This window comes from Aspergillus nomiae, assembly GCF_001204775.2.
Source record: "Aspergillus nomiae NRRL 13137 chromosome Unknown contig00032, whole genome shotgun sequence".
Classification (NCBI taxonomy): Eukaryota; Fungi; Ascomycota; class Eurotiomycetes; order Eurotiales; family Aspergillaceae; genus Aspergillus; species Aspergillus nomiae.
In genome coordinates this window covers 100,245-123,629 of record NW_015378087.1, presented here as the reverse complement: position 1 = coordinate 123,629, position 23,385 = coordinate 100,245, and the positions used below count along the sequence as shown (strand labels likewise).

At 48.3% G+C, this 23,385-nt stretch overlaps 8 protein-coding genes across 8 annotated transcripts; 3 read left to right on the top strand and 5 right to left on the bottom strand.

Moving 5' to 3' along the window:
- Positions 1-428: 428 nt before the first annotated feature.
- ANOM_001880 (PPN1 endopolyphosphatase family protein) lies at positions 429-2,763 on the bottom strand (the record flags this gene model as incomplete). Its single annotated transcript, XM_015547137.1, has 5 exons — positions 429-574; positions 628-1,357; positions 1,412-2,100; positions 2,157-2,585; positions 2,648-2,763. The coding sequence occupies 5 exons, from the start codon at positions 2,761-2,763 to the stop codon at positions 532-534; spliced, it is 2,007 nt and encodes a 668-aa protein (XP_015410331.1). The 3' UTR covers positions 429-531.
- A 1,455-nt stretch (positions 2,764-4,218) lies between these two features.
- On the bottom strand, positions 4,219-6,411 carry ANOM_001878 (uncharacterized protein; the record flags this gene model as incomplete). The annotated part of the gene is made up of 2 exons (XM_015547135.1): positions 4,219-5,781; positions 5,847-6,411. 2 exons carry the CDS (start codon positions 6,409-6,411, stop codon positions 5,525-5,527), a joined length of 822 nt encoding a protein of 273 aa, XP_015410298.1. The 3' UTR covers positions 4,219-5,524.
- Positions 4,344-4,862, top strand: ANOM_001879 (phenol acid carboxylase; the record flags this gene model as incomplete). Its single annotated transcript, XM_015547136.1, has 1 exon — positions 4,344-4,862. The coding sequence occupies one exon, from the start codon at positions 4,344-4,346 to the stop codon at positions 4,860-4,862; it is 519 nt and encodes a 172-aa protein (XP_015410297.1).
- A 3,390-nt stretch (positions 6,412-9,801) lies between the features above and the next one.
- On the bottom strand, positions 9,802-10,617 carry ANOM_001877 (uncharacterized protein; the record flags this gene model as incomplete). The annotated part of the gene is made up of 1 exon (XM_015547134.1): positions 9,802-10,617. The coding sequence occupies one exon, from the start codon at positions 10,615-10,617 to the stop codon at positions 9,802-9,804; it is 816 nt and encodes a 271-aa protein (XP_015410305.1).
- Positions 10,618-11,488: 871 nt separating this feature from the next.
- Positions 11,489-12,292, bottom strand: ANOM_001876 (MSF1 domain protein; the record flags this gene model as incomplete). The annotated part of the gene is made up of 1 exon (XM_015547133.1): positions 11,489-12,292. One exon carries the CDS (start codon positions 12,290-12,292, stop codon positions 11,489-11,491), a length of 804 nt encoding a protein of 267 aa, XP_015410306.1.
- Positions 12,293-12,749: 457 nt separating this feature from the next.
- ANOM_001875 (tryptophan--tRNA ligase WRS1) lies at positions 12,750-14,172 on the top strand (the record flags this gene model as incomplete). Its single annotated transcript, XM_015547132.1, has 3 exons — positions 12,750-13,141; positions 13,207-13,237; positions 13,318-14,172. The coding sequence occupies 3 exons, from the start codon at positions 12,750-12,752 to the stop codon at positions 14,170-14,172; spliced, it is 1,278 nt and encodes a 425-aa protein (XP_015410303.1).
- Positions 14,173-14,358: 186 nt separating this feature from the next.
- On the bottom strand, positions 14,359-15,210 carry ANOM_001874 (uncharacterized protein; the record flags this gene model as incomplete). The annotated part of the gene is made up of 1 exon (XM_015547131.1): positions 14,359-15,210. One exon carries the CDS (start codon positions 15,208-15,210, stop codon positions 14,359-14,361), a length of 852 nt encoding a protein of 283 aa, XP_015410304.1.
- A 562-nt stretch (positions 15,211-15,772) lies between these two features.
- Positions 15,773-21,942, top strand: tom70 (putative mitochondrial outer membrane translocase receptor (TOM70); the record flags this gene model as incomplete). Its single annotated transcript, XM_015547130.1, has 10 exons — positions 15,773-16,100; positions 16,173-16,246; positions 16,304-17,075; positions 17,146-17,619; positions 17,676-17,915; positions 19,270-19,367; positions 19,408-19,650; positions 19,735-19,867; positions 19,922-19,973; positions 20,024-21,942. 10 exons carry the CDS (start codon positions 15,773-15,775, stop codon positions 21,675-21,677), a joined length of 4,068 nt encoding a protein of 1,355 aa, XP_015410301.1. The 3' UTR covers positions 21,678-21,942.
- Positions 21,943-23,385: the final 1,443 nt, after the last annotated feature.

Below are 23,385 nucleotides of genomic sequence, written 5' to 3'. Positions count from 1 at the left end.
CCATACTCAGGATCATAGCTCCAAAGTTAGACGAATCCTGTTTTCCAGCTTCATCCTAGTAAAGCCCATAGCTTTGTACCAGGAAGCATTCGTTCATAGTGAAGACAGTGAGGACGAGCGAGCCTCATCAGTATTGGAAAGGATCCAGTTTAGCTATATGGAAGCGCCAGTGGCGTGACTCGGTAGTTAGAGTCTAGGTACTTAGTTTGCTGTCTGCTGAACCACACCAGTCAATTTGAAATAACCGGGTCGTTCCTAGACCACTACCGATGGACATGGTTCAGGGTTCCCTGGCTACCTTACGAGGTCTGCGTAGTTACTGGATAACACGGCGCTAACTCCCGACAAGAGCTCATATGATGCCCGAAACCTATACATTGAGTTTCTATGATCTCGGACGACATGAACATCAAGAAAGTTTATCGAGTCATTGAGCACAAATGATACATGTGTAGAGTACATTAAATGGTTAAAAAGCAAATAACTCTGGTTCTGGTATACTAGTAGAAGACCCATACAACGAGTATGGCTTCACTTCGTAGATGGCTTAAATGCGCTTTGGACAGACCCGTACCTTCATCCTCTGTCAGTATATTGCGTGCTGTTCAACCAATGTGGTAGACTCACCCTTGAGTACATTGCTTGCCGAGGGCCACACTTCCGCTCCTCATGTAGCAGATCTTGGCTTTCCAGCAATCCGCAGTCGTGCACTTAGGACTCTTGACACTCATCTTACCCTGGAGCTCATTTTGCAGGGTTACTAAGTCTCCATCCCGCTCCATAGCTTCGGTAACCTGATGCCAGAATGTGGCATTCAGGGGGGCCTCCTTGTCCCACCCAGCGGCAGAGCCATATGTGTCCCGGGTAGAATATTCGAACTGATATACAGGTCCCGTCTCCGTAAGAGAGCTGAAATCGGACACGTTGCTAAAGAAGGTATATGCCTCGTAGATGTTGAAGTCCCCTGTATCCACTTCGTACAATCTGAAGCCGCTGTTTAGATTTGTCAGAGGGGTTACGCTGGGTCCAATCCAGCCAGTGGTCAAAGCATTTTCGGCATTCTGCATTGTACCATTGTTCGCGTAGTATACCATGAATTGATCTTCATGTGTGTGACCGAAGAATATGTTTGCAATAACATGAGGGGAATAGCGGTCGACAATCTGGTAGAAGAGATTCGTAGGATTAGGGAGAGGATTGGACCCATCCCATCCGGACAGAACGTGGCCAACGAGCCAAACACGCTCGCCATGGTCCTCTGCTTCCTGAAGCTCGGAGATCATCCAAGCAAAGATTCCGGAATTGTCAGGGTTTGTCGTGTTGATAAGGTTCAGATAGTTAGACTTGTACCAGAAATCTACATGTCACGCGTCAGTAAATCGCATTGTGAAGGTCCAGATGACTGCCCTACCTGTGTTGAACGTGATAACGCGCAATCCATAATGGGTTTTAATGCTGTATGCCCCATAATGAAGCTTGGCTTCCTGTACAGCAGCATCATCGATCCACCCTTCGTGTCGCCACAGCTCTGCAACATGATCATAGTTCCAACTCTGTTGCTGGCCCAATGGTCCTGGAAGGGTGTGTGGAGATTCAATGTTCTCAGGGCTAGTGTCGTGGTTGCCCAAAGCAGCGAAGACTGGACCTGAGAGGTACGACTTCAGCATGCCGTATACACTAGTCTCCGTATATTGCGTATAGGCCCGATCAACTTGAGTAGCAGGGTCATCATGCGAGACTAAATCTCCTGTATACAATGTGAAGGCTAAAGGATTCTTGTCCTTGTCAGTCCCAGTCAAAGGACCAACAGCTTCCAGAGCGGCAAGACCAAGGTCATATGGTGTATCACATTTGTATGATCCATAGACAGAAGCTGGAAGGAGAACCTGGTCCTCTGAATACGAGTTGTATAGATTGCTCCGGCAGCACATGCCCGACGAGCAGTTTGCCTCCGAATTCACGGAGTAACGTGGATCCAGATGAAAATCAGACAAGTGCAGCACCTTAATCCGCTCACCACTAGGGCTATGAACGCGTGGGTTTGCCGGTTTTGGCTTTGGAAACCAATCTGACACATTTAACGGGCTCGTCACAGGCTGACTGCAGAAAGTGCTGCTCAGGGAATTGCATATGTAGTCGCCGTCCAGACCCTGAACGTCTGCATAGCTAGAACCTGAGTCCAGATCGCGCCAAAGACACCCGCCGTATATTTTTCTTCACATGCATCGTCTGAAGCGAACTTGAACTTTTTACATAGAGCGATCAACGTTTCGGGCACTAATACAGGCGCAAACAAAGCAGCCGGCTTAGCCGCGGCCAAAGCTGCCTTGCAAGTGGTGCAGTTACTGTTCGTATTGTTCGCAGTGATGATGCGGGTAACATTGGCCACTACTCCGTGAACCAATGCCTGCTGTTGATGCTCCGATAAGTTCGCAGATGGCTCTGGGAAGTAGACGGGGTCGTTATTGTCCTTAGGGATAGTATCAGGATTCGTCAAGTCATAAGGGAATGTGATATTTAAGATAGGGTCATGAATGATCGGTTGCGGCTCTTGGGTTGGTTCTGCAGGAAGATAATAATAAGATCTAGATCAAGGGTTGTGAGTATTTTCTATAGTCGGGGCTGCGTCTGAACAATTGAAACGTACGAGAAGGCGCTGGTCGGGAAGCCAGCTGAGGCTACATAGGACGGAGCCCCAGGCAGTGACGAGGCAGCAAGGGCATCTGCTACGTTTGAGCTGACCCCGGCCAGAATGGCCTGCATTGTTATCCAATGGCACGCGTAACCCATGAGTCCAATAAGCATCGAGCGTTCGCTATATCGGACGCAATTGAGACGAGACGAAACGACGCCCACGGCCCCTAACAATGTAGTGACAGCGAGTACAACGTGCGACTATCAGCATGGCGGTTGAATTTGCGGAGTGCACTATTGTTTTATAAGGGACGGGTGATAGTTGTTGAGCGGGCAGGTATTGACTCTTCCTTATCTGGAAAGGGGATGCACGTGGCGCTGATCTTTAGATCGACTGGACACAGTGAGAATAGGAAATGAATTTGGTGGAGAAAGCGTCAGAACTAGTACGTACATCTTACGAGGCAAGGACATAGTAATGTTGGGCGATTCATACTCAATTCTACACATGGATAACCAACATGATGTTGGACATAAAGCGGTGGATAGAGAATAAGGTACATACATAAATACTATGGAGTGGTTTTCCAGGACCCATGGGTACTTTAAGGAACCGTGGGGTTTGATTGGTCGAATTCTACTCGTGCCGGGTTTTGTACCTTGCTCTCCAGGCAGCTTCTAGGTATACCTTAATAACTCCGGTATCAATGGCTACCTTTTGTTCTTCTGGTTTTCTTTTCTTCTCATTTTGCGCTCTCCTTAATGTCTCCATGGTCGAAGTTATAGGCTGATGCGCACCCTCGGTCGAAAGCTACGACTTGAAAGCCCTCAGGGGATTTAAAGCTCCTTTACATAACTATATCTTAAGGTATTATTCCCCTTCTTGATGGATCAGAACACATCATTGTATTTATGAACCTCGAGCCTATGATGTAGGATGTGAGACCGGTCATTCCTGTAACAATTACGATATCTCGTCTCAGACATGGGGAAAAATCAAATGTACGGGAGAAAAGTAGGCAAAATTCTATAAAGAGAACAGATGAAGTCATGTTAAGTTCTGACATTCAATTAAACAATAACGAGTGATATACTTATTTCTACCCCTCTTGACTCAACATGAGCACCAAAGTATAGATATATATAACTACGAACTCCCCAGCCCTATCTCCGGATTACGTGAGCAACACCAACAACCACAAGAACAATTCTAGAGATAGATTTCCACTCCACACTTAGTTGATGTGTTTCACGACGATGCTATAACTACAGCCTCGAATTCCATTCTAGGGGCAGGTTCGACTATCAAATCATCATTCAATCATGATTCGATTGCCAGGGACCCATCCTGGCGGAGATCCATTGTCTCGGGTACGACCAAGCTCAGGATCGACACGATTATCATCTTGGAGCTAACGGCTAGATCATGATGTCATGAGATTCCGAGACCCCGAGTTGAAATATTAACTCTGGGAGGTAATTAAAGCTTCGGGGAGTGGTCCATCATTATAGCTATTGACTGACCCATCTAGATACGTTCTGGGGTCTTCCGTGAAGTGGTTACGTAGTAGACATTATCATCAATTTTTATTTCCCAAAATGAATATATTGTTCTAATTTACCGAAGATAACTTTCTTCTCGTATTGCTTTTGCATTGCTTTTGCGATTGTGCTCCTGCATCGAGACTAAACACACTGTTGTCTTCAAAATGCCGGTTCTTCCCTCTTTACAAGGTTCCACCTTTGATAATGACATTCGCGATCGTCATTTGGTATATGACTATGCAGCGCAGGATGCGGAGGGAAATCCAGAAAAATGGCGCTATGAAATGTGGTTCTACAACGAGGACCGCATAAATTACGCCATTCATGGGGGCCCCATGGCGGGGCGTGCGGCGTTTCAATCAGCCACATACCAATGCATCCGGCCCGGAGAGTTATGGCAGTGTAACTGGCTCGAGGAAACTGGCACCATCTGTTCATTGGTTTTCGATATTTCGCGGAAGCATATCACGACCTTGATAGCATTTTCCAAGGGACACTGGGAGAAGAATACGACCGCTCGCGGCGATAAACGCAACCCAGAGGAGCTAGCACGGATGAGAAGTTTAGCTCAAATCGGTACCCAAGTCGATAGGATACTTTTGAGCGAACGGGCGGAGATCTTGGAGGATTTCCGTGGTCCGGGTAACTTAAAACCAATACAGATGGACTGGCCGACTTTGTGATAAAAAAGACATGGTAGCATCGAGAGCTGCAAGATTCGGTCCGGTCGGCTGTGGGCAAACAGGGGTAATCCGACCAATGCGTGGCACAACTTTGTCCGAAAGTGGGGAGCATTTCACTTTGTCCTATTCGGTATATAACCAAACAAGTAAACCAGGCTCCGAGGACACATTTCTTCAAGAGACCTGATTTTGCGTGCAACCCAACCCAACCCTCATGCGACAATGTTAGATGTCCACAAACGATAGCAGGTTTCTGAGAATTGATAGAATCCTGGCCACGTATATTAGGACTGGGTCATTTCAAGATGCCCAGAAGTGGAACCGAGTATTGGCTGTGTCCTTCAATGCCAACGTTCGTAGACCATGCTAGCGGCTAACGACATTGTCATTGTTCCTGGAATGACGGCAGTCATATCGCATTGAACTTGGACACGATAACCCACACGGCCGGGGAAATTCAGAGCCTGCTGCGGACGGGCATAGATCGTGAGAAGACCTAATAATCTCTTCTTTAACAGTAAATTAGTATCATGCATGTCAAGTCGTAGACATGCGAGCGAAGAGTGGTGGAATGCAGCAAGGTGCTATTAGTATGACCACCCAAGTTATGCAACTTGTGGCCGAGAGTATATAAAAGGGTATTCGACGTGACATCGAGAACTCTATGTGGAATCTTGATTTGATGACGAGCTCCCAGATGATGGAGCCTGAAGGCACACCAGTTCTATTTGAACATCGTTTTTGCTCTTCAGGGGTGGGCTGTCGTACGAAGGGCTTCGGCTGATGATGGCGACGGCCACTTGGTCTGCTTGCTGTTTCGCGGTCATATTGTCAATATACCACGTCTTCCAGGGGTCATCGCTAGAGCCAGGAGTTGACATCGTAGCGACCTTGTCGTTTACCGTCTCCGAGGCGAATGCTGACAAAAGAGTAAGTAACAGAGCAAACTAGCCTGGTAGCCTGAGACAAGGGACCTTCACGTACGCTTAACAGGAATTCTCTGGACATCGAAGAAAGGTGGTGGACAGTTGGGAAGAGCGGGCGGGTTGACAAGCATTTCATGCAACACAGTATCCAGGGGAAAGGTGTAATATTCTCCCTTGGCAGAGAGTTGATAAATAGCATCTTTTAATGTCTCCTTGAGGTTCATCGAGCATTGGGGTCCCCAAACACCGTCACATCCATTAGTCCCCCCGGAAGGGGTACCTGTCAAGTTTCCCACACGCAAGCCAACTTCCAACGTGCGATTTGTGTCGATGGCTGAACTGTCGACATGATGTGCTGCATAACCCATCCAAAAACTAGCCTTAGTCATAGGTTCGTTACCTTTACCCCGAGAGTTGGCGTCGTATGCATAATATAGTGAAAGGTCGTCCAAGAAGAGAGGAGAAAAGTCGAAGGAAACTGCCGTCTGGGCGTAAGGATCAACACATCCACCATCCCAGAAAGAACAGATCTGGGCGAGGCCCGGTTGTAGAATTGTTGACAACATCACTAATAGAAGCAGACATGGTCGGAACGTCGACCTCGTTTCCCAAGGGTCCGCCATTTGGAAGCCGAGGACTATTGAAGTAGAGCCGTCTTCGTGGGGATGACCGAGTAGGCTCAGAAGCGCAGCGATAACAGAGGAGCAGCGGCCAGCACAACTGGCATGCTCATAACCGAGTTGGTGATAAGAGGGAGGTCGATGGTAGTCGAAGGTGGTCAAAGGGATGTGAGTAACAGCACTGGTAGTCTTGTACTAAAATAGCGTCGGATATTCTTTAGAACATAATAGACGCGTCCGGTGATTCCAAAACGCAGAACGACCCAAAAGTGTAAAGAGTAAAGATATCTATCCTCAGCGCTTCGCTCGTCGAAACCCCGAACTCGATGGTCGATAGATTCGCCAGGTCACCGTTTTCCGTGTCAGCAAGAGAATGGGCCTCCTCTCATAAAACGCCTTCCGCCCTGACACCAAAAAGCTAAGGGATTTGGAAGAACGCTAAATTAGATGGCGGTCGCACTGAGAAGAAAGAGGGAGGGGGGAATGCTCCCTGTTGTCAGAATTGGGGAATCGAGGTAGAGCAAGGTCCGAGTCGGGACCCTCCGCTAGTTGGGAAAAACGACCGATTCTCAGCACGGGAGTAACGGGGGGTTGAGGCCAGCTGATTATGGGTGTGCAGTAGAGGGAGAGGCTGTAACCTAAGGGGACCTCCAGAAAGGTCTAAGGTAATGTCAGATAGAAGAAGGATCGCAAAAAAGGAATCACAACAAAAAAGAAAATAATCATTCATGAATGGTAAGTTAGTAGTCACGGTGCTGCTGTCCAAGTCTCTCTTTTCTCGCTCTCCTTCTCTCCTTCTGTGACCGGCGACTTATTATTGTCTTGCCTGTGAAACAGGGAGTGTGGATCCCGGATTGGCTCGAGAAGACTCATCTTTCGCCGGCTCCCTGGCGTTTTAGGAGGTATTCTTGGCCATTCTTGGTCACTGACGCTAACAGAACAGTCCCCGCATATTTTCTCACCGAATGCGGCAGTTCCGGCGGTTGATCCGCCCAGGGTGCCAGGAGGCGTCCACTAAAAACGCCGCATCCTCACATATTTCGGTCTTCCAAGGGTTCGGAGGGTCCTGAGGGGCCAATGGGTTCGCCTACATAGTCTGCTGCCAGCCACCAGTTGTACCTTGAGATTCAAACTAGTAAACAATCTTACCGTATTGTGACGTGCTCAAGTTACCTCCCACTGTGCTTCAGAGAAGTACTACCACTCCTCCGAGAAGGAGTAAGATGTAATTTACTTAAGGCAGTCGAAGGACAACAGTCCGTAATTAGCAAAATCTGAGTAATATTGATACTCAATTACCGAGGCATCACCGGGAAAGGTAATACTTTGATTTTTGATTTTTATTTTTCACTTTTCGAATCTTGATTACTAGGTCTTACAGTGTGCTGTTCACAGTACATAGGGTGTGAACAGTAATAAAATGAAAAGAAAAGCATTGTGCACATCTTACAGATACACAGTAGTTATCTTGCATATTGAAGAAGGTAAAGGGAAGAAAAAAGAGCTAGAGGAAATCATAAACAATAGTAAGCCAATAATACCCGCTGATGGGTCAATGTCTAATTAAATCTCTAGTATTACCTGATTAACGACGGGGAAACAACGGGAGTGGTTAACCAACTTGGCTTAGGGGGGAAGGAACCCAGCTAGTATTGAAGTAGCGCGGTACATAATTCCACCGGACCCTCGATCACACTGATGGTGGTGCTACTGTACAGAGTACAATCCATACCAGTGTTCCAAGTTGATACTCTTAGCACTCCGTATTGTCTCCTCAATTCAGTCCCTATCAGTATTTACCGACTAGGATGGGCAACAGACCAGCACCTGATTTATTGCCACCTATCAATTTAGTGTAGCATCGACCGAACTCTCTACGGTTTTCCCACCCGGGTTCTTTCTGAATGAAACATCACGAGGTTTAGTTGCTTAATACTACTGCACAGCCGCACCCTGAACGCCGCAGATTCTCCGAGAGAAATTATTGATAGAAAAACAAATTTTCATACAATCTGAGCCAGGAGAGGTCGCAAGAAAATGAAAGAAAATAACAATAACAATAATACCACTAAATCATAAAAGTAAAAATACTAAGACAGCAGCTTCTGCTGGAAGTTCATCTGCCATCCAAGTTTTGCAAACCTAATCGGATAGGGTATTTAAAATTTTCACGACTAATCTCTGTTGAGAATTCCAAACGACCATGGTTCCCTCCAGTTCCTCTGGCTCCTATCTCTAGTTCTTCGGGCATCCAACGGGGTTCCCTTAGCGTTGATTGCCACCCCTGGATCAAGCGGCCCTAGCAACACCTGAACAATGGCAATGGCAATAACGATAGAGTAATAATACTACATCGTGGTTGCCGAGATACCGGTCAACCTTGAGTAGCGCCGAGCTGTCATGATTCCATCACTAATGAGTGTGACTCGGATATAGCTTCCAACGTTCTGGCGCAAATCGCCTTAATACCGTCAATATTACTAGTAGTACAAGGACTGAAAGGTTAAAATCGCCAACGGTGACACTGGGGATACAACCAGCATTCCTGAGTTGTTCTCGCATATATCAGCTGCATGGCAATTATCCTGGCCAAGAGAACTCCGTGCAGACAACCTGGCTTAGATCCTCTGTCGTGCACCGCAGTGTACACTCTCGTCTAAGCGATGTACAGTACTCTGTACTCTGTATGTATGTACGCTAAGGCCATCTGCTGACTTCTGCCTGGTTGTACATGATACTACCGAAAATTGTCGTCCACTCCCCGGGGTGGTTGGCCATGAGGTCATCTGGCGACCAAAATTTCAATCTCTTCTACAAGAAACCGTCATAGTTGGGGAGGAATCCGACAACTAGCCCTACTAAATTGCCTTATTTGGTGTTTGGGAATGGACGCCGTATGCCAAGGTCAGACTTAAGCCTAAGTACAGAAGCCGAGGACACCGCAATTCAGCCATAGAAGGACTGAACAACAGCCAGAATGGAGACTTGTTTCTCTTCGGGTTTGGCGTCCTCGGATATGAGTGGATATGACCCAGATTAATATCCGACGACCCCGGTGTCCAATAAAGGATGCGAGCGAACTTTTAGGGTCTCTTTATCACAGTCGAACCTTGCGTCATTACCGGTCGGATCGGGTGATCCTGGTAGTATTGAGAGATATGGAATCGCTCAATCTAGTAATTACCTGCATCCCGATCGAGAATGAGGATAGGAGACCTCATATCTTGGATTCCCATTTTCACTACATGTCTATCATGGCGTGGACTGACTGGTTAATGATCACGAGAAACAAAAGTTTGAAAGCAAAGCCTCTTACTTTCTCTTAATTCGTCCGTCCCTCGCAGGTATACACCTCGCCATACTCAATGACTCGACAACAGCCGGTGGAACACGCTACCTCTCAAGTTTCTCTAGTCCCTCTGCACGAGACTTGAGTATTGCGGTCGACTCACAGATGGATTTGGCCAGCTTGCGGATCCGCTCCAATTCGCGTAATCGGTTTCCTTCTGCGATCGCTACTATCCTGCGCACGGTTTCAATCTCTGCAGCCTCCATGTCTGTCAGTTTGCCAGCCAGAGGATCAGCGTCCTGAATGTGCTTCTGGATATTAGTGACCTTGGTGATCGCTTTGATGAGGGGTAGCATAACTGGCATATTAAAAGTCAGCCACGATGCATGCTCGGGAGTGGCGCCTTGGTGGCCCCAGACAATGTCCATGGCTGCTGCCCGCTGTGTAAATTTTCTGACACTGTGAGCCCCTGTTGGCACAGGTGCTGTGTTCTCGTCCCAGTTGAAATCTGGGATATTCAATGGCTTCTGCTGCTCGGTTTGGTTATTGTGCTTATCCCCATCATTGCGGGGGTCTTGCATTTCTTTCCAGCGCTCATACAACTCCCATTCAGATTCCGTCATCTGCGCCCTAGCTAAGCTTTCCAAATCCCTGCGTTTGTTGTGCGACGCCAGCTTCAGTCCCGTCCACAGTGCAAGACTATTGCCCCGCTCAACAACCCTGGCGAGATCCTGCATCTTTTGCGATGTCGTTTCCAGGTTATCAGTGTCCGTAGGCACAGGTAGAATCTTCAAATTCTCGCCCAGGTCCTTGAGCGCTAGAGGATCCATCGTCGCCCCGTGCGGTCGTTTCGAGCTAGAACTCTGCTCATGGTTGTCGCCCTCCCGTTTTAGTGCACGAGTAGGTAGTCGGTTTTCCATTCCAGTTTCACGCTGTCCTAGTACTCAAATTGAACAACACACCACGCCACGCGTGGATTGTATCACGTGGTAGTTCTCTCCAATATTGTATTGTTTTCTTTTGCTATAAGTAGACGGGTGATGGCTGCTGTCTGACTCTGGTCTCAATGTGGCCTCAGATGAGGCTAGAATAAACCGTCTTGAGATGCGGCCGTGTACAAGGTTCGGTCTGTCTCTGCGAGGAGTTTGTTGAACCAATAGCTTGCTTATTCCAACCAGTGCTGAATTTTTTAGTTTTATATTCAAGATTTCCTCCTATGTTAGACATTCACCTCAGAGGTTGCCAGAACCGAAGTGCAGATGTGGGTGGGAGTCAACCTATCCGAATGTAGGTTGTACTCCTTGCACCAAACGATTCGCAAAGATTACTAAGTGGACAAATTTTCATTTAACTAGCACCCGTGAGATCGTTATTTAGCGATCGAAGTGCTTCAGTCACAATTTATATAGCTAGGTCCATAGCTAGCTAAGAAAAACAGAAATATCAATAATTCAAGGGAAAAATTGTCAAGGTGAATAAAGATTCATGCATAGTATAGTACAGTCGGTGTCCAACAAATGAGTGAAATCACCGATCGGCCTCTTGCCCCTTTCCTAATATACAATCGACATTTTGTTTCGTAAAACATCTTCGTGGAATACATGACCGGCAAAATATGCTTGTGGTGTGATGATAATGCTGATAGAAAAAAAAGAGGTATGTGAGTCGAATGCAAGATCGAAATGGTAGGAGAGTGTCAGTCGGAAAAGCCCCAAACGCCAAAACTCCATGCTTGAATGCTGCATATATGTTTCCCAAATTGTTCGCCGCTCCCTGTTTAGTCAATAAAGACTAGTTGTCATCGTCTTCGATATGTGCATGGCCCCTGGCCCAAACACGCTTCCAAGGGCCTTCAGGTCCAAAAGCTGCCTCTCGATCCTGGCGCATCCCCTCCAGGACACCGACTATCCCGCCGCTACGCAAACGTTCTAAAACAACATTCATGCCCTGTTTGCTCTTAAGCACGGCATCCCGGGTCCGCTTCAGCCCAATGAGCTCGATTGTCCGCTGAATACCAGCGGTCCCTAGAGAGGAGAAAAAGCCCTTCTTCGGCGCATCCTCTTCAACCTCGCCATTGTGATCACCAATTGTATCTGCCTTTTTTCTTCCGAGAAGCTTTCCTTGTCCGAACCGAGAACGGAACGTGACGGTCGTCTTCACGGTCGTCTGCTCGTCTCTCTTGTCGTCAAGGGCAAGCCCCTCGAGACTATCAAGAGCCCCTTCAATTGGTTGACGCTGGTAAACCTGTTTCTCAACGACACTCAGGATACCAGTCCATTCCATGTTACGTGATTCACTTTCCATCCAGCCTTCCTTGGGGTCGACGACCGTGGTCTCCAGAATGTAGCTTTGGCCGGAATTGTCGGATCCTCCAATGCCCTTGGGAAGCAATTTGAGTATACCAGCCGGAACTTTTGACTTCTTTAAATGAAGACGAATTGTATGAAGACGTTGTGTCTTGGGATCGACGTAGCGATCGATAACATCAGTCGTTAAGACATGGCGAGAATACGGGTTAGGATAGCGCAGGAAGTAGGCAAGAGAGACAGCGGGGAAGGAGTAATCGTAAGTAAATACGTTCTCGAAGAACTTCATGATTGCAAATGCATATAGACAGCCTTAATGATGGGGAAGCGATGGGAGGAGCTGTGGCGATGGGAGGATGCTCTGTGAGCTGTTGGGTGCTCGTCTGCTCAGTCGCCTTTCTGAGTGGTCGGACAATTCTGCTTGGACCCGGACTCTTTTCGGCGACGGAAGAATTTCTGATAGCTTCTAGAGCCATCGCGCTAAGCCCAATCCGGGACGCGGGGGTGCGAACCGCTATTGACCACGTGATAAAGCGGAACAAGCCAATAAGAGGAACGATGGTCGCTTGATAGGATGACTCATCATTTGTCTGCTTGGAGGGGCAGAGATACAAATTATATCGGTGTCAACGCTAATACAAAGATCTCGCCTTTCAATTCCGTTCTAGCCCTTGGCCACAGAGCTGTAGTCAGCAATTGTTATACACTATACACCCTTTGTGATTCTGTAGACGCAGTCATCGAACATGGCGGACGAACCTGGTCAACCCCCCGCGCTCACGACCTTGAGCCTTGCCGAAAAGGCGCCCGAGTCCAAGGCAGTCGGACAGAAGATCACACCTTTTGACGTCTCTGGTGGAGTTGATGCATCTGGAAAACTCCTACCGGTTGACTATGACAAGCTGGTGCGCGAATTTGGTGCCACTCCTATCACACCCGCCTTGCTCGAACGCTTTGAGAAAGTTACCGGCCATCGCCCTCACAGGTTTATGCGCAGAGGAATTGTTTTCAGTCACCGTGAATTAACTACAATTCTGGATCGTTATGAAAAGGGCCAGCCATTCTACCTTTATACTGGACGAGGACCCAGCAGTGACAGCATGCATGTTGGACACACAATACCCTTCGAATTCACCAAGTATGTACTCTGAACCTGCCAATCGCATTAAATTGATTGATAACTAACGATATTGTACTATATAGATGGTTGCAAGATGTTTTCGATTGCCCATTGGTTATCATGCTTACTGACGACGAGGCATGTTCCACACATTTTGACCGGTTATGCCATTTGAGATGCTAACTGGCCTTCAGAAATTTATGCATTCGCAAAAGATCGATGTGGAGGACGCAAAGAGATATACCAAGGCGAACGCCATGGACATTATCGCAGTTGGTTTCGATATGAAGAAGACGTTCATCTTCAGTGATTTCGATTTTGTTGGCGGCGCTTTCTACGAGAACATGTGCAGGATGGCCAAGCGTATCACAATCAACTCTATAAAGGGAACTTTCGGATTTAACGACAGCAACAACATTGGCGAATTCCATTTCTGTGCAACTCAGTCCGCCTCGGCCTTTGCCACCAGCTTCCCGCATATCTTTGGCACGGACAGGAAGAAGGTCTCCTCCATCCCGTGTTTGATCCCTTGCGCAATCGACCAAGATCCTTATTTCCGGCAATGCCGCGAGAACGCCGAGAAGATGAAGTACAAGAAGCCGTCGCTGATCCATGCAATCTTCCTTCCTGCCCTTCAAGGCCCCGGCTCTAAGATGTCCGCTAGCGTGGACACGTCTGCGATCTTCATGAACGATACACCAGCTCGTATCAAGAATAAGATTAATAAGTATGCTTTCTCGGGTGGGCAAGACACCGCTGAACTCCAGCGTCAGCTCGGTGGAAACAGCAAGGTCGATGTTCCATTCCAGTACCTTACTTTCTTCCTGGAGGATGATGAAGAACTCGAGCGCATTCGTGCCGCATATGAAAAGGGAGAGATGCTCACTGGCGAGATGAAGCAGAGGTGTATTGCTGAGCTGCAAACTTATGTTAAAGGTTTCCAGGAGCGCAGGGCCCAGGTAACCGAGGAGATGCTCAAGGCTTTTATGGGTACTCGTCCACTAGAGTGGAAGGGTAACCCCAACCCAATTGTTGTCGAGAAGAAATAAGGCAAGTGGTACTTTCAGCCACTGCAATTTTAGACGAATTTGTTTAGTGATGCATTATCCTGCAGCTACACGATCAATGACCACACAATGTCCCTTGCACATCTTCATTTCAGGCCTGTAAAGACGCTATATGTACCAATCCCTAAGATAAATTTGGGGCTATACTCAGGTTTGCGATGAACGGTTCTATGTATTACCGTGGAAGTGGACCCTTTCGGACCCTTTCGGGTCCATCAATACAATCCTACCGGGTATAAAGCCTCGAACACCGTTACTAAGCCAACACTCTTCACCATCTACTAAATCAGCCACTGCGATCACCTCCTCCGTGCAAAATCCTTCTGTCAGGGCGTATCGCCTAGTTGTGCCTGCATTGCCACCACTTGAGAGCGGTGGTGTGACCCATCCTGGCTCGTCTCTGTTCGTGTCATCCTTCTCAGATCCATGCCTGCGCCGCCTGAAGTATGGGGTTGTGATACTCCCTTCCATGACTTCGCCCTTTGGATTTATTACAAGCACCTCTGCCTGCTCTTGGAGTGAAAGGATCCCGGACCGATGCCTCGCGGCTGTATAGTCCCCACGCGCAGTAGTCTTATGCGTAGTAAAGTCCGAAGGGGTCGTAGGCTCTGAGTCAACATATACACGCCACGTGTTTGACTGGGAAACCTCTTGAGTAGGGCAGAGAAGGTTTTGGAGGTCCATTGATACTGTCGGGTTGGCTTCGACCTTGCACGCTCCATTGCTGTCAACAACAATACGAAGGCGCCATGACTCCGATTTGTCCGGTATGAATGTGTCTAGAATTCTAGTAAACTGGCCCAAATCTTGATGTAGAAACTCAATAGCTTTTGCCCAATTGAAACAGATCGCCGCGTTAAGGAGCCGATCCTGGTGGTAAGGTAGAAGGTAGTACGGTGTAGCTAGAAGATGGGGTTCTGCAGTTCTTTCACCGATCGCACGCGGAATCGCCGGGTCATAACGCAGAGAAGATATAATTTGAAAGGACTCCGAAGAGGTTGTTGGCGGAATGGACGCCATTACGACGCGTACTATTGGTTAATGTGCCAGGTTAAAAGGGGGTGATGTCGAAATTCCTCAACAGGCCATGGATCTGCATGAAGTACTTTAGTACTAGCCCGGAGCGAAGAGCGTACACGACCGAGCATACAGGAATAAAGAGGAAAACATTGGATACAAATGGACGTGGTAGAATTTTATTCGGTATCGGGGATTGCAGTCCGGTTCCTGGTATTCGCCCTCGACGCTGATGCTGTGGAGAAAGCAAGGCACTGGAGCATCCCTTTGTGGTGGGTGTGATTGGCTTGCGTTGCATGACGAGCTGCCCGGGCGGAAAGCCGCTGCGTCGCCGGACCACCTTTCGACGCATAACTTTTCAAGCCGCGACTTCCTTCCATCTTCCAACCCCGAAAAAGTAGCCCTTCTGCCGACAGGCTTCCGCCGAGCACCAAGGACCAGTTCGTATTCCCCAACCCATGATTTTCCTTTTATTCTTATTTACTTCTGTTCGTTAATAGACCCCTTTGTTAATCGTCACAGCATTCGATAGGATTGAGGAATACGGGTTCCTAGCCGGGTCATCATGTCGAGCGAATCACCACTACCTCAACCAGTGCAGAACGTGGTGGTTGACACTGCTTCTCTTCCAGCATCTTCATCGGCGTCAGTCTGGGATCGTGTCTCGAAATGGGTGTCTGAGAATAAGGCTCTTGTTTATACCATTGCTGGTGTCGCCGTGGTCGTGACCAGTGCCGGTGTTGTTTACTATCTCTCCGACTCGAGCCGGCCGGCTCAAGCTCCTCAACCAACAGAGAAGAAGAAGAGCAAGAACCAGCGACGCAAGGAGAAGGAGAAGGAGAAGAAGAGGGCGGAAGAGAAAGAGAAGGCCAAAGCTGCTGCTCTCCAGGACGGTATGTCCCTTCAGATGATCTCCTAGGCCCCCGACCGCTCAGCACCAAAGCCTAGAACTAATAATCCCATAGAGAAGAAGACTGAAGAAGCTCCTGAAGAACTTCCTGAAGTTGACGAAGCTACTGTCGGACAGCTATCGGAAGAGGTGGGCACATGGCGCTGTGGTGACAAATGAGCGCTGACGCTGACACTGGAAATATAGACACGGAAAGCCTATGCTGCGAAGCTGAAGGCTGCCGGTAACAAGGCTTACGGCTCGAAGGACTACAACAAGGCGATCGAACTCTACGGAAAAGCTATTATTTGCAAACCCGACCCTGTCTTCTACTCCAACCGCGCTGCCTGCTACAATGTGCTGTCCGAATGGGAGAAGGTCGTTGAAGACACCACTGCTGCCCTTTCAATGGATAGCGAGTATGTCAAGGCCTTGAACCGGAGAGCTATTGCATATGAGCACCTCGAGAAGTTCAGCGAGGCCCTTCTCGACTTCACTGCCAGCTGCATCATCGACGGCTTCTCTAACGAGGTCAGCCGTGTCGCTCTTGAGAGACTCTTGAAGAAGGTTGCAGAGCAAAAGGGTAAAGCCATCCTGGAAGCTAAGGGCAAGAAGCTCCCCAGCCCGACCTTCGTGTCCAACTACCTTCAGAGCTTCCGTCCCAAGCCTCTCCCAGAAGGTCTCGCTGAATCCGTCGACTTGAGCGAGGATTCTGGCAAGGGTCAGTTGCGCAAGGGTATGCTCGCAATGGCGTTGAAGACCGGCGATGGCTATGATGAGGCTGCCACAGCCTTCGAAAAGGCCCTGGAACTTGGCGACCTTGGTGAATTTGAAGCTCTTGCTCTCAATTTGAGGGCCACCTTCACTTATCTCGAGGGCAATGCCCAGGCTGCCCTGGCGGACCTCAATAAGAGCGTTGAACTCCAGCCATCCTTGGTTCAGAGCTACATCAAGCGTGCTAGCCTGCACCTTGAACTTGGTAAACACAACCCCACTCAATTCCGGTAGTACCGTTGGTAGCCATGTGACATCTAACAGAGAATGAATAGGAAACAAGGATGCCGCTGCGGATGACTTTGAGCTCGCCATCTCCCACAACAAGGACGACGCCGACATCTACTACCACCGCGCCCAGCTTCACTTCATCCTCGGTGAATTTGCCGAAGCTGCCAAGGACTATCAGAAATCCATCGACCTTGACCGTACCTTCATCTACTCTCACATCCAGTTGGGTGTCACACAATACAAGATGGGATCTGTCGCATCTGCCATGGCTACCTTCAGAAGGTCCGTGAAGAACTTCGAGGACGTGCCGGATGTCTACAACTACTACGGTGAACTTCTCCTTGACCAGCAGAATTTCTCCGAGGCCATTGAAAAATTCGATAAGGCTGTGGAGATGGAGAAGCAGAGCAAGCCCATGGGAATCAACGTTCTACCCCTCATCAACAAGGCGCTCGCTCTGTTCCAGTGGAAGCATGACTTCCAAGAAGCCGAGAATTTGTGCCAGAAGGCTTTGATCAGTGAGTCACCGCTGCTATTATGTGTAAACTAGGATTAAAGTCTAACCCCACTTCAGTTGACCCCGAGTGTGACATCGCTGTGGGAACTATGGCACAGCTCCTTCTGCAGCAGGGCAAGGTCTCGCAGGCCCTCAAGTACTTTGAAAGGGCCGCCGAGCTGGCTCGTACCGAAGCCGAAATCATCAACGCTATCTCATACGCCGAGGCAACCCGGACACAGCTCGAAGTGCAAGAGAAATACCCTCAGCTTGCTGCACGCCTGCAGACTATGGGCGCTGGCTTCGGTGCACCCCCAGGTCTGTAAATTGAGGCATGCCTTCTTTTGTTTTCGCGTTTGAAGTGACCAAGACGTATATGTTGGATTAATAGTATTTTTTATTTTTCCTTTCCCCCCTTTCATACCTCAGCTAGAATGAACAGGCGATGGTCATGCCTGGCCATGATCCTTTAGTTTCTAGTCTCTTCTGATACATCTAGGGTGCCGGAACCTTTCATCTGCGCATGTACTTACTAGCTTTGTTACCCCTTCTTTTCTCCGGTTCCCATATACTTTCTCGGTCCCCTTGTTCGGGTAATACAAGGGAGGTCACTTTCACTTTTGTTCTTTTTTTCCCCACTTAGTTATACTCCAGTTCCTTTTGGATGCAGCACCGGGATCTTATTTGTGTAGGAAGAATGGCTGAAATGAGCAGGAAATTGCAGTGAAGGCATGTTCGGTGCCTGAGGCGTCATGTTTAACGGGGAAGGCGGGAAAAAATCGTGTATCATAGCCAATGGAAGAGTTGGAAGGAGGTCAAACCATGGAGTCTTACCGTATCTGCCTACCTCCGTAAGCAACTTATTCAAGACTAGAGGTCTAGATTCGCATTTATTGGCAATTCATTCATGGTTCTGGGAGTGTGAATCTGGTGCTTTTGCAACCGTGGGCCAATAACACTCGGGGGCAGGGGTTCTTTATATATGGATACGGGTTCCAGTCTCTAGGGACGAAACTAAAACTAGACAGCTCATGATATGGTCATGGGGTGTCCACCTGACGGGACGGAAACCCCACTCTTCCGCCTATCAGTGCTTTGCGTATCGGCGTCATCATTGGAATCTCCATCTTGATACCAACTCATCCATCCCTTCTTTCCTCCTGTTGAGTCACTCCGATTGCGAAGATACTCTCTTCTGTGGGCTGCTGTCGGCTGACCCGGAAGCTGTGTTCCTACCTCCACCTCTTCTTCGCCTCTTATCGCTCTCACACCCACGGACATAGTAGTTATTAACTAACTACTAGTAGCATCCATTATATCATCAAACTCCTGCCTGATATACGACGAGAAGTTTCTAGCTTTCCACCTATCAACGACCAGTTTTGCTTGAGTCATTTTCCAGATGCGTTCACTTGCTACGTAGCAGGATAGCATAAGGTAGTGGTTGTCGTGTTCCACTGCCTGACAGCGACCGTCCCTTACTCAGGCTGACCCGATTGCATAGGGTACGCATTCCTTTCCCCTTTCCTGCCCCTCCTCTCACCTCCGCCATCCACATAGCACGTCTTCTTTTACTACTAGCAACATCCCCGACACTCCACAGCTTTTAAGTAGCTGGTGGATGGTTTGGTATTACTTGTTGTACTAACTACCAAGGACTTGAGCGTTGTAGTTGGCGTCGGGAATATCTGGCTTAGTACTGGCTTTGGCTATACCTTGTTTCCCTGGAACGGATTGGTTCTGAACAAGCCAAGATGCCTGGCTCAAAGGGTATGTGAATTTTCCTTCAACTTTAGTCAACGATAGCTAGTTGAATCTTGCCTGGCTTATACCACTCTGCCTTCTAGCCATCGTCACCCTTTATCCGCTTAACGTATCGGACGTCCTTCCATATCGCTCCTTAACCTTCACGTCGGACTCTGATCATATCGAGGTTGGCCGCGCCTCGAAACGCGAGAGTAAGAACCTCATCCCTACCAACCAGAATGGACTGTTTGACTCTCGCGTGATGTCTCGGAATCATGCAACATTGCGTGTATGTTTAAACAACAAGGTACGCTAGCAGAGTACTTCGCCAATAGGTCCTATCATTTTCTCGCTTCCGTCATGTGGACCATACTTATACTTTTGGCTTTAGACAGTCTATCTCAGTGACGGCAACTCTATGCACGGTACCTGGGTGAACGGCGAAAAGATACGCGCTGGGGAGGAAACTATTGTCAAAAGTGGCGATGAGGTGATTTTTGGAACAGAGGTTATTCGTGGGCATGGTGAGTCCATTTGTTGAAGTAGAGTTCAGAGGCTTTCCTGACCTGGTTTCAAAGAGACTTTCCCTCCACTCAAAGTTCGCTGTGAACACCAGTGGATAGATTCTGGGTATGCTACGCGCGTAAAACTGGTGTTGGATTCACTAACATAGCATACAGTGACGAGGTTGTGTTGGATGTTAGCAACAACCACCAGTCGAAGCGGGCAACTAATACGTTCTGTGTTCCCGACGACGACGACGATGATTATGACAATGAAGTGATTTATGATTCAATCCCAGCCCCAGTAGTGACGGCTGTTGAAAGTAGCTCTGAGTCTGCTGACTCTGATCCTGGCTCGGGTTCAGATGACGACTCGGTCATGGAGATTTCCTCCCCAATTACTTCTCCGCCTAAAGGTGGTGATATCATCGGATCACAGGAAAGCCCGATTGACGTCGATAACGAGCAAGCTGAACAGCCTCTTGCAACCCCAAGAATGACTCCACCCTCAGCTGTTGATGTCGCAGAGGAGGCCAGCAACAAGGTTCACGAACAGCCCTCCTATATCATTCACAACCCAGAAAGTACAATAGTTCTGGTTTCTGAAGAACAGTCGGTTGCCGAACCTAGTGACTGGGAGAGTGAGGATGACGACCAAGCTGATTCCCTGAATGAATCAATGTCCGAGTCACAGTCGGAATATGATGGTGAAGAATCTGACCCAGATAGGCTCTCCGTGAGATTGAGTCCTGCGCCATACATGGCTATCAATCAGGGTATACAAGCAAACACAACATGTGGTGATTATGACGCTACGAATAGGGATCTTTATTCAAAGGGTAAGAAAGCAGAGGGATCCGCACCGGATTCTACCCATCAGACCGCGGTCAGCTGCGGAATCAGTATTCCTCTCTTTAACACAATCTCTCCGAGTCTTGATGAACCGAGCACATCTTGGCCGGACACTATCAGAGATGATGCGAACTCGGGACTCCCTTTGCATCCGAGCGGAAAATTATTTGATCACTCACTGGCTGGGTTCCATTGCACTGCTTTCACACAGGAAATGGAGCCTTGGCAAGCGCACGCTGCTCACGGTCCAGCGTACCATTTTTCAGATCACTGCAGCCCACGCCCCCCTTACAAAGATGGTCCATTTGTCAACTCGCTGTCCCAGTTTGTCGATAGTACTAATCGAGATGACACTGTTGTCCCTACCGCTACCGCTGCTGCTGGTAACGAAAACATACAGAGCCGTTCTATTGATATTGAGATCCATCGAACGGAGGCGAGTGACGACGCTAATTTGACTAACGTTGGCGTGCAATCTTCATCGCTTCTAGAGAAAATTCCCGGGCCAGAGTCCGATATGCCCTATAATGATGTTGATCCATCGTTGTCAAAAGCTACGGCCATCCCTCGGCAGGGACTCAAGAGGAAAGCATTGGATGCAGAGATCAATTCTCTGGATGCCGATAACGTTGTTATGCAGGATAATTACCCCTGTACTGAAAGCAATTTCTCGGTGGACGAGAGACCTACGGTGGAAGAGGATGATTCATGTCTTCCTGATGCCCAGCCACATATCATTGTACCCGAAATCGGAAACGTACCATCACAACTTACTGAATTACCTATTACACCCGCATCTCAAAAGTCCGATAGCCAACCCCTCCCTACTCCGGATAACGGAAGGCCGTCGAAGCGGCTGAAGACTTCTGAAACGGCAAATCTCAGGAGTCATGCTGCTACTGCTGCCCTGGGCGCAGTGGTTGGTGCAATCGGTACTATCGCTATCCTTGCCTCGCTCCCTGCGGATTACTTCGCTTAGAAACCCAGCCGGTTACTTTTGATACGAGTTGGGTCTCATCTTGGCCATTGCATGACTTACGATTATGATACACTATCTCTCAACTTTTTTTTCTTTTTGTTTCGTTCGCCTCTTAATGATTGGGAATGTTGTCTTTTGTTCTTAGGTATTATCGAACGGGGTTAGGGTTAGGAGAATTGTAGGCCGGTGCATTCGTCTATATGATATTTTGACATGTTTCTCCTTTAGGCCAATAGTACCAATCAATTCAGTACATTGCATGGAATCGATTAGCTTCGAAGGTTAAGCGCATCGTACTTTGGGCCCGAGCTTCGCCGGTTGTGAAGTGGCCTTCGCCTTCCAGGCTTGGTCCTTTTGGACCGACCTTTGTTCACAGGTAACTCGGGATGCGCAGTCGTGGCGCACTAAAAGGCCGACTATATGCGTACAGGAGCCGGTTGTTCTAAAATCCTGCTCGCTGTGCCCGCATCGAACCTTCGTTTTTCTCCGATCTTCGGCAAGATATTGGTTTCGATCAACAGTGTTCGGCCCGTGTTGAGTCAGCTGATACATATAATGATCGTGCGTCTCGAGTGTCCGCTGAGCTTCGCTTTCGTGGTGTGACAAGTGTCTCCTAATGTTCATGCTCAAATAATCAAAGATGAGGCGACATTGATGTTTCCCGAGTCAACCGACTCCAGTTCCGCTGTACGAACAAGTCACTTGTACTCTGGATTTCGGGATTCCATTCAGCCGCAGGTTAAGTGGCAGTCAACTTGGAGGTACATACACAGAGCGCAGGATGGTGCACGCTACAGGCCAATTCCAGATTGCATATTTATGCGCGTGATTTGTAGGCCCGGCTACTTGCATATATGTAGCCTCGTATACGCATGATATTCTCGACCCTTTTATATTTTTGTTTGGCATTCCTCGCCGTCAAGCCACATATGTTTAGCTGTCCAACGAACGCAATAAATGGAGCAGCCGGTCCCATATATATGGTGTCCGAGCTCGCAAACACTAGGCAGCTTTTGATTATTTTCATATTTTCTTTTTCTTTTTTCTCTGCGCAAACTGGGTCTTGAATAATAAATAACAGTCGAATACTGTCTTCAAGAGGGTAAAGCCCCACGCAGACGACTGCAAGGTGACGAAGTCTTGTCACTCTGCATCGCACAGGTAATCCGAGGACAGCCTCCTCGATGGCCCCGTTTCATCATATTCCCAGGAACACCCTCTTACATCTGACCAATAAGCGATCCCAGGCCATTCCAGTACCATACTTCATGGGCTTGATTGGTCTGAATAAAGGACTTTCTCGCCGGAGCGTACAAGTCTACACCAAATCACTGAACTGTTATGGAGCACCACGGCAAGTCTTTCCGGCTTCTATGCTAGGCGGCACCGTACAGATGAGGGCATTCATATCTAGCTAGAGCACGGAAATCTCAACACCGAGGAGACCACCATAAGGTTAACGTATATCGGTGCTGTGTTCTAGCGTCGGAGAAGTTCACCTTCTCGGTTCAATCATTCGATGTTGTGGCTATTCCTCACACAGGAGCTGATCGAATAGGATCCTTACGATACTCCTCTTTTCTTTTTCTGTCTTTCTCGTTCTTAAATCTCGATCTCTAGTCCAATCGGAGGTAGCGCTTCCTCCGACTTTGCAGCCCCAGCCGTTGTTGGTCCTTTTGTCACATTGCGACTGGGGAATGCGCGACTG